This window comes from Oncorhynchus keta, chromosome 15 (genome assembly GCF_023373465.1).
Source record: "Oncorhynchus keta strain PuntledgeMale-10-30-2019 chromosome 15, Oket_V2, whole genome shotgun sequence".
NCBI lineage: Eukaryota > Metazoa > Chordata > Actinopteri > Salmoniformes > Salmonidae > Oncorhynchus > Oncorhynchus keta.
The window spans coordinates 16875893-16892914 of record NC_068435.1 but is presented as its reverse complement, the minus strand read 5'-3'; the positions used below and the strand labels follow the sequence as shown (position 1 = coordinate 16892914).

The 17022-nt window shown below is 43.7% G+C and overlaps 1 protein-coding gene across 5 annotated transcripts; it reads right to left on the bottom strand.

Moving 5' to 3' along the window:
- Positions 1–10898: 10898 nt before the first annotated feature.
- On the bottom strand, positions 10899–17022 carry LOC118394525 (class I histocompatibility antigen, F10 alpha chain-like). 5 transcript variants are annotated; one of them, XM_035787774.2, is made up of 8 exons: positions 16864–17022; positions 15953–16210; positions 15531–15824; positions 15015–15305; positions 14669–14791; positions 14343–14408; positions 12898–12927; positions 10899–11782 (listed from the first exon to the last, which is right to left on the bottom strand). In XM_035787774.2, exons 1-8 carry the CDS (start codon positions 16940–16942, stop codon positions 11751–11753), a joined length of 1173 nt encoding a protein of 390 aa, XP_035643667.1. In that variant the 5' UTR covers positions 16943–17022; the 3' UTR covers positions 10899–11750. The 5 variants fall into 5 exon arrangements, with proteins under 5 accessions (XP_035643667.1, XP_035643668.1, XP_052319470.1 ...); XM_035787775.2 differs by having other exon boundaries at positions 14343–14396; XM_052463508.1 differs by lacking the exon at positions 10899–11782 and adding an exon at positions 11795–12636.

Here is a 17022-nt window from a genome sequence, read left to right as displayed (position 1 = left end):
TTACTCTATTCTATCACTGGCTGGCTGAGGTATGCTGTGTTATATGTGGTGGTCCTTCTGTGGCACAGTTGGTAGAGCATGGCGCTTGTAACGCAAGGGTAGTGGGTTCGATTCCCGGGACCACCCATACGTAGAATGTATGCACACATGACTGTAAGTCGCTTTGGATAAAAGCGTCTGCTAAATGGCATATATTATTATTATATTATATATTATTATATTCAGTCTGTGTGGGAGTGGAAGGGACTAAAAGACAAACAGTGCCATCAACTGGACAATCCGTACACACACACACACGCACGCACACACACACACACACACACTCTACCTTTCATCACCACCATCATAACACAGAGATAAAGAGAGAGAGAGAGAGAGAGAGCACTTACAGTAATGTTTAATGATCTGCTTGTTCTCCTTTGACAGTTAGCCTCAGCCACAGGAATGAGAATGTCCTGCAGCTCCTCAGCCCAGCTCAGACTGTTAACCATCCTGCCTCTGCCCTTTTCTCTTCTTCCTTCCTCCATCTCCTCACATGCATCTTTGTTGCACTCGCACCACTGCCCTGTGACCTTCTTCCTGTAGCTCTCTTCCTCTACATCCATGTCAAAGTCCTCCATTAAATGACCCTGACTGTGGAAAGAGCCTGATTCAAGCATGGGGGTGGGGATGAATTCTTGGTTGGGGCCTGAGGCAAGCCTGGGATAGAGGTCAATTCTTATCTCCATCCTTTCCCCCATTTTCCTGAGAGGAAGAGGATGAAGATGGATAAAAGAGTGCTTTTGGTATGCAAATGTTCTCATTAGGCAACACAGCAAAGGTTTACACTAGGCTCTGATGTCATTTGTGTAACATCAAACGTCGCTCACAAATAGGCCCCCATACGTGATTACATCTAATGTGATGTTTAGAGAGCAGCAAAAAGCTGACCAGATCTCCATCTGAACATACTGTATTTAAACATCCCTTCAGAGTGATGGCTCACAGAGAACCGATAGTGTTGCTACGACAGTGTTACTCAAAGACAGAGAACGGTCAGTAAACAATCAAATTACCATGCGAGTATCATGGAGCCATATAATGTAATTCTGACATGCTATCACATATCTATTACCCATGCCAAAAATAACACAAAAAATGGTACTTACAGTCATTGCAGAGACACACTTGCTTCTGAAGAGACTAGTGATCGAAATGCCAACCCACCGAGGGACAGCGATGAGCCGAGAGTGAAACCATTGAGCCGGATGTAAAGACCGCTTCTGGACGATACAGGGAGAGATGTAGTGTGATCGCCCAAGGATATCAGTCATCTCCAGAATCCGTCGTGGATCACTAGAGCCGGAGACTCAAAGCCCTACGGCAACTAACCAGCTGACATTCAAGACCTCCAAGTAAAGATACATGAAGACCAAAACCCCTGATCTATGCTAGACTTTCAAAGACACTGACACTTCATGTAGATATGTAGATATGAGTAGATATGAAAATATATAGTGGTGGACAGAATGGGGTGAACGAGAGGGGCCTCCGTGCAGTCAAACAGTATCATCAGGAGGGAAATGATAAGACTGGAGGTAACAATGAAGACAAAGAAGAGACCGGTATTAAAAATAGGGAGAATCTCAATGGCATACTCCTTGTGTCCTTTCTTCTCACCTCCTCAAAAGGAGATGAAAAATCCAGAAGATGAGAAAATCCATAGGTCCCGCCCCTCTGACCTTCTCCTCCAATGGGTTTTGAGAAGGAAGCAAGGCGAGAGGATGCGAGGAGTATGCAATTGAGATTCTCCCATAGTGGACAAAATGTGGAATTGAAGGAAGGGAAGAGGGAAAAGTCCAACCGGGTATAAACCCAGGTTGTTACTGTAAAACATAACTGTGTAAGTCCGCTGAGCTAAAGCCTAGGCATTATTTTGGCAAAATAACACAAGCATAATTCACTGAACAATTGACTAAACCACCTCCGAGTGATAAAGTCAAGACCAGAATGGTATAAAAATATTTGTTGGAAGTGTATCATGTCATATACACTAGGAGATCATTTTTATTTATTTATTTATTTTATTTAACCTTTATTTAACGAGGCAAGTCAGTTATGAACAAATTCTTATTTACAATGACGGCCTACTAAAAGGCAAAAGGCCTTCTTGCTGGGACGGGGGCCTGGGATTAAAAATTAAAAACAAATACAATATAAATATAGAACAAAACACATCACAACAAGAGAAACAACACTACATAAAGAGAGACCTAAGACAACAACATTGCAAGGCAGCAACACATGACAACACAGCATGGTAGCAACACAACATAACAACATCATGGTAGCAATACAACCTGGTAGCAGCAAAATATGGTACAAACATTATTGGGCACAAACAACATCACAAAGGTCAAGAACGTAGAGACAATAATACATTACACAAAGCAGCCACAACTGTCAGTAAGAGTGTCCATGATTGAGTCTTTGAATGAAGAGTTTGAGATAAAACTGCCCAGTTTGAGTGTTTGTTGCAGCTCGTTCCAGTCGCTAGCTGCAGCGAACTGAAAAGACAAGCGACCCAGGGATGTGTGTGCTTTGGGGACCTTTAACAGAATGTGACTGGCAGAACGGCTATTGTATGTGGAGGATGAGGGCTGCAGTAGATATCTCAGATAGTGGGGAGTGAGGCCTAAGAGGATTTTATAAATAAGCATCAACTAGTGGGTCTTTTGTTTTTTTTATTTCACCTTTATTTAACCAGGTAGGTCAGTTAAGAACAAGCTCTCATTTACAACTGCGACCTGGCCAAGATAAAGCAAAGCAGTGCGACAAAAACAACAACACAGAGTTACACATAAACAAACGTAGAGTCAATAATACAATAGAAAAATCTAAGTACAGTGTGTGCAAATGTAGAAGAGTAGGGTGGTAAGGCAATAAATAGGCCATCGAGGCAAAATAATTATATTTAGCATTAACAAGTGACAGATGTGCAGATGATGATGTGCAAGTAGAGATACTGGGGTGCAAAAGAGCAAGATGATAAATAACAATATGGGGATGAAGTAGTTGGGTGGGCTATTTACAGATTGGCTGAGTACAGGTACAGTGATCAGTAAGCTGCTCTGACAGCTGATACTTAAAGTTAGAGAGGGAGATATAAAATTCAAGCTTCAGTGATTTTTACAATTCGTTCCAGTCATTGGCAGCAGAGAATTGGAAGGAAAGGCGGCCAAAGTAAGTGTTGGCTTTGGGGATGACCAGTGAAATATACCTGCCGGAGCGCGTGCTACGGGTGGCTGTTGCTATGGTGACCAGTGTGCTGAAATAAGACTTATAGATGGCCTGGAGCCAGTGGGTTTGGCAATGAATATGTAGTGAGGGCCAGCCAACTAGAGCATACAGGTCGGAGTGGTGGGTAGTATATGGGGCTTTGGTAACAAAACAGATGGCACTGTGATAGACTACATCCAGTTTGCTGAGTAGAGTGTTGGAGGCTATTTTGTAGATGACATTGCCGAAGTCAAGGATTGGTAGGATGGTCAGTTTTATACGGGTATGTTTGGCAGCATGAGTGAAGGAGGCTTTGTTGCAAAATCAGTTTAATTTTGGATCACCAGCAGCAAGAGGATTGAACCCTGTGGCACCCCCATAGAGACTGCCAGAGGTCCGGACAACAGGCCCCCCGATTTGACACACTGACCTCTATCTGAGAAGTAGTTGGTGAACCAGGCGAGGCAGTCATTTGAGAAGCCAAGGCTATTGAGTCTGCCGATAAGAATGCGGTGATTGACAGAGTCGAAAGCCTTGGCCAGGTTGATGAAGACGGCTGCACAGTACTGTCTTTTATCGATGGCAGTTATGATATTGTTAAAAAAAATAATAATAATAATTTTACTAGGCAAGTCAGTTATGAACAAATTCTTATTTTCAATGACGGCCTAAGAACAGTGGGTTAACTGCCTGTTCAGGGGCAGAATGACAGATTTGTACCTTGTCAGCTCGGTGATTCGAACTTGCAACCTTTCGGTTACTAGTCCAATGCTCTAACCACTAGGCTACCCTGCCGCCCCGGACCTTGAACATGGCTGAGGTGCACCCATGACCAGCTCTGAAACCAGATTGCATAGTGGAGAATATACGGTGGGATTCGAAATGGTCAGTGATCTGTTTGTTAACTTCTACTTCTTAACTTTTATAAAGGCAGGGCAGGATGGATATAGGGGCTATTCGATGCTAATGCAGAACACCACATGATGTTTTTGTGCTGGTCAAGGGCAGTCAAGTCTGGGGTGAACCAAGGGCTCGATCTGTTCTTAGTTCTTTTGAATGGGGCATGCTTATTTAAGATGGTGAAGAAAGCACTTTTAAAGAGCAACCAGGCATCCTCTACTGACGGAATGAGGTCAACATCCTTCCAGGATACCCGGGCCAGATCGATTAGAAAGGCCTGCTCACTGAAGTATTTTAAGGAGAGTTTGACAGTGATGAGGGGTGGTCGTTTGACCAAGGACGCATTACGCATGCAGGCAATGAGGCATGTGAGGGAAAAATTATGTATTCACCTTATTTGTTGGATATGTAACAATTATTTACTTAACGAACAGTAAGATATTTCTGTCCTGCTAATGCTGTGTTTTATGGTCTCCACTCTGCACCCTGCAGCCAGTCTGGGCGTTGAGGACATGGGTTCTACTAGAGATAGCTTGAAGCTGACAATTGACTTGTGTTGGTGATAAAACGGATTCAGACACGGCTATGACATCTGGGTTGGCGGAGTGTGCTAAAGTAGTGAATAAAACAAACTGCCCGTCCAAGTGTTGGAAGGGCAAGGAGGCATGGCTGAGTCAAATAGGAATCCTGACTTAATGTAGTGGTGATTAAAGGCCATCTACTTCTTGTCAGTAATAATCAGATCATCAACATTAAGGAACACGGGCAGCTGTGAGGAGGAGGGTTTATTCTCCAGGTCTTTAACCGTTTTCCAGAACTTCTTGGGTTTAGACCCACAGAGAGAACTGGCCTTCCAGATAGCCTGAGTGCACTTATTTCTCATTTGCCTGAACAATAGCCAGTCAGCCTGAGTATGCGTGTGCCAAGCTTTTCGCCAAATGCAATTCTTAAGGTGGAGTAACTCTGCCAGATCACAGTCGAACCAGGGGCAGAACCTGTTTTTAATTCTCATTTTCTTTATGGGTGAGTGTTTGTTGACAATACCACTCTATCTTCGACAGAGGGGATCAAGCTGATTCTATACCATTTTACAGAGGTCAGTTCATGAAGGAAGGCTTGCTCATTCGTTTTTTAACAAGAGTCTATTTCAAATCAGGACAGGTCGTTTCACTGAGCAGCCATTATGAACATAGGCTGTAAAACAGTGATCACTAAGTTCATTACAGATAACACCAGACTGATACCTATCGGAGTTATTTGTGAGGATAACGTCGAGGAGAGTAGCCTTTCTGGGTGTTTGGAGTCATACCTTGTGGGATTGGTAATAATTAGTACTTGGTCAGGTGGTTTAAGCATATCCCCGTTTAGGTCACCTAGCAGGACAAATTCAGACTTAGTCTAAGGGGCCAGGAGAGAGCTTAGGGCATTTAGGGTACAGGCCGGTGCTGTTGGAGGACAATAGCACCCAGCAACAGTCAACAAAGAACTATTTGAAAGTTTAAATCTTAAAACCAGCAAATCAAATTGTTTGGGGTCAGACTTGGTGGAGACAACCGAGCACTGAAGGTAATCCTTGGTAAAGATTGCCACTCCCCCACCTATGGAAGATCTGTCTTGCCGAAAAAGGGTATAACCAGAAAGGTTAACAACACTCTTCCTTAACCACGTCTCAGTAAGCCGGTAATTAGATTCACGGTGTAAGCCGGTAATTAGATGACTTATGACATTATAAAAAGGGGTAAATCATTTAATGAGAATTAACTTTAATGTATGAACAAATCTTTATTATACTGGATGGTGGTGGGTTAAAAAGATGCATGCATTCATTGATGTGAAAAGGTCTTTGAACATATATTTAGTGTCCTTCTGGGAGGTCAGAGATAGTGTCAAAGATCAGGAGTTTAAAGCTATACAGCATTTATTTAAATTGATCATAGCAGAAAATATATACATGTTAGATGAATTTAGTTTTCATGTGTTCATTAACCAATTCAATTTAAAATACTCTGTCCGTTTCTAAGAATTTGTAAGATCCTTATTTGCATAAAATGGACAGAGACCAGTCAACCGAAATTAGCCAATAGCATTTATTCTCGAGAGCGCTGGTCATAATGCCATGTATATTGGTTAATATACCTCACATTTCGTCATAGAGTTTTTAGATGTCCCTCCTCTTCTCCGACAAAGCAGCTTCAAAAGTCCATTCCAACCCACTAACACACACACTATATCTGGATTATCTCCTGAAGTCTCACAAGTTTATTACCACTTAGCTGACAGTTCCAGTCCCCCGATACGGAAAACCCGGAGGAGCTCTCGCTGCATTATTTTATGTCCACAGAGTTATAGGTCGGTTCAAACATAGGTTAATGATTCTCTTTGCTTACTTTAGACACACACATACATTCCTTCATCCACAATGGTTACCATACCCAATTACCCTTTATCCATGCTACATAACCTCTAATCCTAATAGTTAAGTTTCTGGGTAGAATTATTTAATCATTTAATTTAATTATTTAATAATTTATCTTCAACCTTATAAAATATCTTAACAATACAGTACATGAAAAAGTAGAAAATTGTAACTTCTATTTTTGATACTTCATCCCTGAGCTGTCCTCAAGTTGAAGAAGTTTGGGACAATTACAGCATGACTTGTAATTCCGATGTGACGTTTTATCAAGGTGGGTGGAATCAGGCGCAGAGAGCAGCTTTAGTGATTCGACAGTTTATTCTCCAGCGCACAAAAACACGGTCAACCCAACACACAGGGTGAATAATCCGACAACGGATCAAAACAGACCGGAGAATAAAACACAAGTGGTTAAAATAATTTATTTACAATCAATACCATTCACACTTTACAAAATCATATCTCTCATTCATTCTTAATTAATTCTATTTACAAAAATATCAAACAAAAACAAACCTCAGGGGGGCATCGTCCCTCCCCGTCATACCTAACCAATACCTAACCCTTTCCCTATCTCCCCTTCCCTAATCTATCCCCTTACCAAACTCACTCTAACACTCCCAGCCCTAAACCCCCTTTCCACCTCTCCCGTGCCGCATGCTTCCTCCACTTCCTCTCCTCCCTCTTCATCCTCCCCTCAAATCACCTTCCACCCTTCTCACTATCCCTTCCACCCCCAATCTCCCCTGTCTTGACTAAATTCTTCCTGGCTTCCCACAGTCCCTTTTTAAAGAGACTCATGAGAAGCCAGAGCAGAAACCTGTCCCTATCCGTTCCCTTTGCTCTCCCTACGCCTCTCTCTAGCCTATGTCAAAACAAAATCACTCCTAACCACACCTAGCATCACCCGTGCCCTAGCCCAGACTAGTCTGGCAAAGGCACAGTCCCAGAAGGCATGGCGCACAGTCTCCTCCCTGCCACAAGAGGATCTTGGACAATGGGGGATTGCACCAAACTATACCGGTACAAGATGGAAAGTACCGGCAAACGCTTATGAAGGCTCAACCAATTCAGGTCCTTGAGCCCGTTGTCCAGGCCCCGCGCCTGCACTCCCTCCCAGACCACTGACGAGATGCCCGCTACGGGCGCAGGACTCTCTGCCTGTCTGACCTCCTCGTACAGGTGCCTGTGGTCTAAACCTACTCGGGCAACTTCAACCTCGGGGTGCGCACGCAGCCACTTGGCCGCATGACCAAAGTGCCACGGCAGCTGTTCCGCCCGAGGACCCGCGTTAGACCACACCATTACGCTTCTCGCCTGATACGAGAAGAACACCCGCAGGAGGTAACCGGACGGGTGTATCACTGGCTGAGCAAGCTCCGCTAACAAGAAAGAAACAAAAATTGAGTCCAGCTTGAGGGGGAAATGTGGTACCCCCCTACCTCCCTCCCCGATGGGACAGATCATGCGTGCCCTGGCGACCCACTCGCACCTGCCACTCCACATAAACTGAAACACAAGCCTCACTAGAGGCCTCCTCAGACAAGCCGGCAATGGGTAGATGTACGCCAAATACAAAAGAGACGGCAACACATCCACCTTTAGGACCAGGACTTTGCCCATAAAAGACAAATACCTAGCCTTCCACATTGCTAGCTTCCTCTGTACCACTGCGATACGCATGTTCCAGTTTAGCGTCGCTGAGCCGGAGGTCTCAAAATGAACCCCGAGAATCCTCAGGGCCCCTTCACAGAGAGATAACTCCCCAGGCACATCCGTTCTACCGCGCCATCTTCCGAAAAACTTGACGGAAGACTTTGCATGGTTCAGAACTGCTCCCGACGCTCGGGTGAAATCCCCAAAGATGGCAAGGGACCTTGTCAGGCACGAGTCCTTGCACAACAGCAAGGAAGTGTTGTCGGCGTACTGCGTCATCTTAACACGCAGCCCACCACTTCCAGGGATCAACAAGCCTTCCACCCCTGTGTCTGCCCTAATGGCAGCCCCCAGAGGCTCCATGTACAGAACGAAGAGGAGAGGCGAGAGTGGGCATCCCTGCCTGACCCCAGACGAGAGGTCAAAAACGTCACCTAAGTGACTATTTACACTAACTCGACACCCCGCTCCGACATATAAAGTACGGATCCATCCTATAAACTTCTCCCCAAATCCTAATCTACCTAACACCCTGAATAGAAAAGATCTATTCACGCGATCAAAAGCTTTCGCCTGATCTAGCGCTGCTACCATTAAAGGCAGCCCTCTATCTTCAACCCAAGCGATGGAATCCCTGATCAACTGTAGGTTCCATCTTATAGAGCGGCCCTCTACCCCGCACGTCTGATCCTCGTGGACGACGTAGGGAAGGGCTGTGCGCAACCGGTCTGCTAAAACCTTTGCAAGAATCTTGTAATCTACGCACAGCATGGTCAATGGCCGCCAGTTGCCAAGGTCAGTTGCTTCCCCCTTCTTATAAAGAAGTGACAGCACACCAACAGCCATTGATCCCCCGGGACCCCGTCTCAAGGATGGCCTTCAAGACTTCGAGAACCACTGGTCCAAGTATACCCCAAAACTTGAGGTAAAACTCAGCCGGCAGCCCATCCATCCCAGGCACCTTCCCTTTTCCCATCCTCCTAAGAGCGCTCTCAACCTCTTCTAGTGAGATCTGGGCCTCCATCACGTCTCTAATGTCCTCTGGCAACCGCCGGGACAAGTGTTCTAAAAACACGTTTCCCTGCTCTACATCTATTTCCCTTTCCTTAAATAAACCTTGGAAATGATCAGTTGTCACCCTGACCATTTCCTCTGGTTTACTTACTATACTACCATTTTCTTCCCTAACTCCATGCATTACCTTCCTACTCTGCCTGGCCCTAACCGACTTAAAGAACATAGCGGAACAAGTCTCATTATGTTCTAGAAAGCCACTATGCACACGCTCCAGGAAAGCTCCCTGAGCTGCGCCTTTAGGGCTGCGAATCTCTCCCAGTCAATCGACCCGCCGAGGTTGCCTGCCTCGTACTCGAGTTCAATTAACCTTTGGATACGATCCACCTCCCTCCTTTCCTCCCTTTTTTTCCTTCTACAATATCCTATTATAAAAGCCCTTATCCTCCCCTTAACTAAATCCCACCACTCTAACACCCCCTCGCACATGGACCGGAGGCCGTCAAGCCTCCGAAAGAAACAAAAAAATGCGTCAACGAAAGCCTGCTCCTCCAGTATATCCCGATCTAACTTCCAGTACCCCCTACCGAAGAGGCAGACTGGCAACCCCACCTGCAGGAACACCCCGTCGTGATCCGTGAAGAAAACAGGCAACAGCCGCCCAGACAACTGACCCAAAGACCTGGATACAAAAATGTAGTCGAGCCTCCGCGCAACCCCCTGGACTTGCGCCATGTAGGACCGACCATTGCCGGAGTAGTGTGCAGGCCACCATCAACCAGACCATGGCAAGCCATTAGCCCAGAGATGGCACCTGCACTGCTATCACCGCCCACCCCTAAATCTATATTAAAGTCTCCTCCTATCACCAAGTGCCTGTTTGTAACACACAGGGGCGCCAGACAGTCCACCATCTCCCTCCTGTCTGCCGCCACCTGTGGCCCATACACCCCAATTAACCTATATCTAGCTTCTCTGAACTTAACATCTATCCCCAAAACTCTACCCTGCATTATTACAAAAGTGTTCTCTATTTTAACCTCTCTATGCCCACACAAAATCCCTACTCCTGTTGAGTGCACCCTCCTATGCCCCAAAAAGATTCCCCCTTATCCCACTCCCTCTTAAATCTACACACATCCCCACCATCCCTCAGGTGAACCTCCTGTAAAAAACAGAAATCAAACCCCACACCCTCTAAATAACAAAAAACCGCCCTCCTTTTAACATTATTCCTTAACCCCTAACATTTAGACTAAAAAAAAGAAACAGAACTATTCATTGAATTATTAACAACAAATAAAACCCCCAAAAACCAAAGAAAAAACAGGAGACTCACCCGATGCTCCCCTGGTTCATCTCCACCGGCGGGGACGTCCTCTCCTCTCCTGACGCCCCCCCGTCCTCCATCCCAACCCATGACCCAGGCAGTGTGTTGGGTCCTCCCTTCCCCACCCACCATCCCCCCCTCCCTGTTTGCCTCGGGGCTGCATGTAGGGGACCCCATCTCCTCAAACAGGAGTTGGGATCCCTCTAGCAAACAGCCCACCGACCCCTCACTGGAGTCATCCACTAAAATGCAAGGGGCTGAGGCAAACCGGGAGGACGAATTACCCCCGCCACTCTCTTAGCCCCCTCCACACCCCCTCCCTCTCACTTCCTGCCAAGCTCCCCCTCTTCATCCCTTTCTTCTTTGGTGAAGGAGGTAGCGGGAGACAACGTCCCATCCCCGCTAAATCCTCCACCAAATCCCTAATTTCGACCTCGAGGACACCAAATGACATGAATACAAAAACAATCCCGCACAAAATAAGGGCGGGACAACCTACTACATATAAGGGCGTTAATTAAACTAAAATACACACAGGTGAAACTAATAAGACAAAACCAACAGACAAACGAAAAAGGGATCGGTAGTGGCTAGTAGGACGGTGACGACGACCGCCGAGCACCGCCCGAACAGGCAGGGGAGCCAACTTCGGCGGAAGTCGTGACATCCGAGTACATTTACAAAATAAGAGCAGTTTACAGAAGAAAGTGCATATATTTTCATACTTCATAATGCTCCCTCATGGGAATAGAACCCACAACCCTGGCGTTGCAAGTGTCATGCTCTAACAACTGAGGCACACAGGACGTAACTAGCCTGCTTTACAGAAACATTACAAATACATAGTCAAATATCTATCACCATCTTAGTAATGAGCTCTGTGATAACAGCCAGACAACGATCAGGACACATGGAAATGTCTCTAACAAGCCCTTCATTTCCTCAGTATTCTTTACTGTATGGTGTGTCAGTCCATGTTAGTGTTGAGTGTCTCCTCTTGTAGTCAGTTACCTTTGGTAACTTGATCCCAGGCAGAGGTAATGCATAATTATAAACTCTGGGTTTTCTTCAGTTGGCACGTAAAACGCTTGGAAATTGACAATCGGATAAGAGTGTTTCAAAGTACCTACTTAAGACCCTGTACTAGTTGTCAGCTGGGTCTGTGTTGAATTCCAATTAGGTTATTTGAATCTGTGACAGGTCTGAATCTGAGAGAATGGAAGAAAGATTTGTTAGTGGGCTACTATAGTACTAATATAAGAACTAGGCCTGTCAGTCAATAAAAAATGTTTGTTGATTATTAATTTATATTTGTAACTATTATGATTGGCAGAATGGGAAAAACATCTACATTAGAAAACACTTTTCATGCAAAGATGTGCTGTATTTAATTATGCCTCACTATGTTCCCATCCAACCATTTATATGCAAGTAAAGAACCTGTCAGATAAAAAGTTCAAGACGGCCCTGATGGAAAACAGCAATTGTCACTATATATTTGCAGTCACGCTATGTTGTGGTCCTCCCACTATGACTTGGAAAAGCATGAAGGGTTAAATTAGGCTACAGATGAAATTAATTAAGATGAACTTCACAGGATGGTGAAAGTGCACGGCGGTGATCTTAATGGTAATTTCCAATAGGTTAAATATCAATAATTATTATTTGTAGGCAATGCTGTTGGATGGGAACATAGTGAGGCATAATTAAATACAGCACATCTTTGCATGAAAAGTGTTTTCTAATGTAGATCTTTGTCCCATGCTGACATGATAGTCGGTGCTTGGCTGCTAATTGATAAATAAAAATGATTTTTTTTCTCTCCCAATTTCGTGGTATCCAATTGGTAGTAGTTACAATCTTGTCTCATCGCTGCAACTCCCGTACGGACTCTGGAGAGGCGAAGGTCGAGAGCCATGCGTCCTCCGAAACATAACCCAACCTGCTTCTTGACACAATGCACATCCAACCCGGAAGCCAGCCGCACCAATGTGTCGGAGGAAACACCGTACACCTGGCGACCTGTTCAGCGTGCACTGCGCCCGGCCCACCACAGGAGTTCCTAGTGTGCGATGAGACAAGGATATAATGCAATGGAAACACATTGAACTTTGTTTTATTTGGGATATGGAAAGACATGATGCAAAGTTCTTTATATGTGCAGTGCATCATTACCCACTGCATTTTTATCTACAACAAGACAGTTTGATGGAAACACACCTCCGAGGGTAAAATGCACATATCTTTTTTATTCAAGTAAAAGATAATTCACCTAAATCTTTCGACAAGTGGATGGAAACCTTGCTAGTGCTGTAATACTCACCAGAGCTTCCACGACTTCCATAGGCTTCATCTAAAATGACAAGCAAAGGCAGAAATCAATATTAGTAGTAGTATAGTATTATAGTAGTATAGTGTACTGTACTGAAGGAAAATCATGGGCTTAACATGCTGACTAGAACGCCATTGTTGCATGTTGATTTTTGATGTTGATTTTGTCCAACCACACCAGACGTGATCAGTAGGTAGAAATATCAAAACAAACTCTGAACCAACTATATTAATTTGGGGACAGGTCGAAAAAGCATGAAACATTTATTTATATTACTCCAATTTCGTGGTATCCAATTGTTTAGTAACTACTATCTTGTCTCATCGCTACAACTCCCGTACGGGCTCGGGAGAGACAAAGGTTGAAAGTCATGCATCCTCCCAACCAAGCCGCACTGCTTCTTAACACAGCACGCATCCAACCCAGAAGCCAGCCGCACCAATGTGTCAGAGGAAACACCATGCACCTTGGTTAGCGCGAACTGCGCCTGGCCCGCGATGAGACAAGGATATCCCTACCAGCTAACCCCTCCCTAACGATGCTAGGCCAATTGTGCGTCGCCCCACAGACCTCCCAGTTGCGGCAGGTTACGACAGAGCCTGGGCACGAACCCAGAGTCTCTGGTGGCACAGCTGGCGCTGCAGTACAGCGCCCTTAACCACTGCGCCACCAGGGAGGCCCTGCATGGAACATTTATGGCAATTTAGCTAGCTAGTTCATTTGTCCTGGGATACAAGCATTGGGTTGTTATTTTACCTGAAATGCACAAGGCCCTCTACTCTGACAATTAAACCACAGATAAAAGGGTAAACCGAGTTTGTTTCTAGTAACCTCTCCTCCTTCAGGCTTTTTCTTCTTCTTGATATGGCAGTTGGCAACCAACTTTAAGGTGCATTACCACCACCAACTGGACTGGAGTGTGTACCTCAGTTCAACTTTCAATCACCCACGTGGGTATATGCTCCTAAAAACCAATGAGGAGATGGGAGAGGCGGGACTTGCAGCGTGTTAAGCGTCACAAATAGAACCAAGTTCTATTTTAGCGCCTGGCTCCGCACGCAGACGTTACGTAGACGCTACGCAGACACGCGTGAGCAGTGTGGATGCAATGATTGAATAACATGCGTGCACATTTATTTTGCGGTGTGGTCAGTATGTTAGCGCTTAATAAAGCAATTTGTTGTTTAGACGCAAACGTCACGTTTGCGTAATGCGTCCAAGAGCCCCGTTGTAGTATACTGTACGCTGACGTCAGGACCTTGACAAAATGAACAGTGAGTGAAACACACATTACTTATGGCTATAGCTATGTTCAACATGTATATTATTATTCTGGCTTTATTTAGCTCTATTTTTAAGAATTTGAATTTGATGCACCAGCATCAAATATAAAAACAGAGGTCCTGGAAAAGACCAATCCTGAGAATGAAACTCACCAATCAAACTCCCTCCATCCTGAACTCCCAGGGCAGCATTCTCTCCAGGATTAGCTGGGGGAAATCCTTTCACATTAATCTAGAACCTATGTTCTACGTACAGTATCATACAATGTTTGGTTCCACATGGAGAAGAGTCTGTATGGCTCTGATCAAGCCAGTGTTTTAACACTTCTAACAAAATATGAGTCTAAATAAAGAGAATAAGTCATTAACCAGCATGGTTAGTACCTTGGTTAATATAATGCACTGTATTCATTTGTTGAGCACCCTTGTCTCTGTTTAAGTTGGGCTGACATTCATTTGGTTTAATAGACTTTACTCACCAGCCAAATATCTATTAGGCTCAGATCTCCATCTGTTTTTGAAAAACAGTACAACAGTCCCCAGTGGGAAAAGCAACAATATGCATAGTCCAATGTAAATTCGAATATCTTGTTTTTTCACCTCTGTAAGCACACAAGAGCACACAGTAGTCATTCCATTTCTTTCTGCATAGTTGTTATACAAGTGTACGAAGTGCAATAATCCTTTAATGGTGTCCACATTCATTTTTCCAACATATAAACATTCTACATATACAAATTCTGACCTTAAAGAGACCATTTTAATTGCTCACAAACATCAATGTGTCCATGCTTTGAAGACATTGAATTGAAGAAAGAATTTTACCCCAAGTGTAATTCCGGGGTTTAGGGAAGCTTTTATGATTGACATCACATCGATAAACGACAGACTCGGCGGTGTCGATCCTCACCGTCTTCCTCAGCTGGTAGGTGTGGTCTTCGTTAGGTCTGACTCCTGAGGAATGGACACCCTCCATCTCTGTTAGGAGGATGTTGTCCCTAAACAGGTTCAGCTCAATGGGTGACGACTTTGGATAGGATCCGGTAATTAAACAAGTCAGGTTGATCAACCCAGGTTTTAAAGAGCCACCAGGGACAGTGTAGACCTTTGGAGCAGCTACAACATTGTAGAGACATAGGAATACGTTGTTACTTCCAGAACATAAATATGAGACCTGGAAAAATAGGTGATAAAAGACACTGATTGAAATTGGGAGAAGTAATAAGAATGTGTTCCATACGGGTGGGGATTTACATGCCAGTAAAACTGTGTGAAAGATCTGGAACAGCTAATCAAATTTGACATTTGTAAAACCACAGTGCAACCAATAGTAACACTCACATGAGTTTGTGCGCTCTAATAATCGGAAACGATCAAGTGCCACTGGACAGTCCACATTCACAAAGTTGGTCAAGTGGTCTTTCATGCTTTGCGTGTTCCATTTGTGTACGATATCATGAATATCATGAGCATATACATCTTTTGGGATCCACATACTTGAGTTATCACTGAGGAACAGCACTGTGTTTCCATCATAGGCAAACTCAGCAAAGCCAACGGCTTTCTCTGTTTTTTTTCTTTCAATGATGGTTATATCCACAGTACAACCAAGCTTCATCTGCACAATATCACCAGCTAATACGACAAAGATAAAAAGGATTAACACTCATATAGTGTACTGAACTAAAACTGAACTAAAACTGAACTAAAACAACGCTGACAAAGCAAAGATAGTCAACTATGACATAATAAATGCAACTCACTTAAGGGATGTTTTACAAAGTGCCTCCTCAGATCTACACCACTGGATAAAAAATACCTATTAACTTCCTGTCGAGCTGAAAGAATTTCTTGCCAGTCTTTATATCCAAAGCTTGTATTTTCTTCATTCCAGCTTTTTTTAGGTACAGTGGACTTGAGGGCACTGCTGTAGAAGTCCACCAGTTCTCCATCCAACAACCCAGCGACTTCATAGTGGGAGGAATTGAAGCTTGTGTACATGTACTCAAGTACATGTTTGACTGTGAGCAGGTGATGTTAAGAGAAAAACTGTTAGAACTTCTGATGACCTTAAACTGCATATTTTATTTAAACAACAAAATGATAGAATATGCTACATGTAGGCCTAAGTCATATTTACATTAACAGGATATGGCCATATCAGAAATACATTTATGAATGCAAGACTATAAAAGCAATGCTTTTTAAAATCGGTCATAAGACATACAGTAAATGCACTCTTTTAATTCTAAACATTTAGAGAATCCGTGGATATAAACGTGAGAGTATATGCGTGAAATAAAATCGTTTTTACAGGGGCATGGATGTTTTGCTTAAAGCGACAATATGTAACTTTTTTGGGCAATCCGACCAAATTCATATAGAAATATGTGTTATTGATCTGTCATTCAAACTGAAATGAGTTAAGTTGCCATTGTTTTATAGCCTGAATGACATGTATAACTAGTATTTTTCTAGCTTTTTAGTAGAGTACATATATATAGAATCTATTCAATATGTAATTTTATGTTTAAGATATTATGTACCCTATTCCTTATTTGAACTATAATACAACGAACATAAGTTTAAAATGTTTTGTTAAAATTTTAGACTAGCAGAACAGCCCCATTACTTGCTTTCACTTTCAAAAACGATTTTTCAAATGATAACTTACCCGTAGGTCCTACATCATTTTGCGAAATAAACGAACAAAGAAGCAGTCCAATAAATACATATCGGATAGGGTTCATCATTTTGAGGGCTACTGATGGTAGATTCTGGCATTAAACTCATTCATCGTCCTAGCGATTAGGAGCTTCGCTGCAATTGTCAT

Excerpts from the sequence above, each read along its gene's own strand:
- LOC118394525 (XM_052463508.1), bottom strand. The coding sequence starts at position 16,942 with ATGATGAACCCTATCCGATATGTATTTATTGGACTGCTTCTTTGTTCG. Across the intron at positions 14,409-14,668 it reads GCCTAATAGATATTTGGCTG|GATTTCCCCCAGCTAATCCT; the intron begins GTGAGTAAAGTC and ends TTAATGTGAAAG. Across the intron at positions 12,928-14,342 it reads GGATGGAGGGAGTTTGATTG|ATGAAGCCTATGGAAGTCGT; the intron begins GTGAGTTTCATT and ends TTGTCATTTTAG.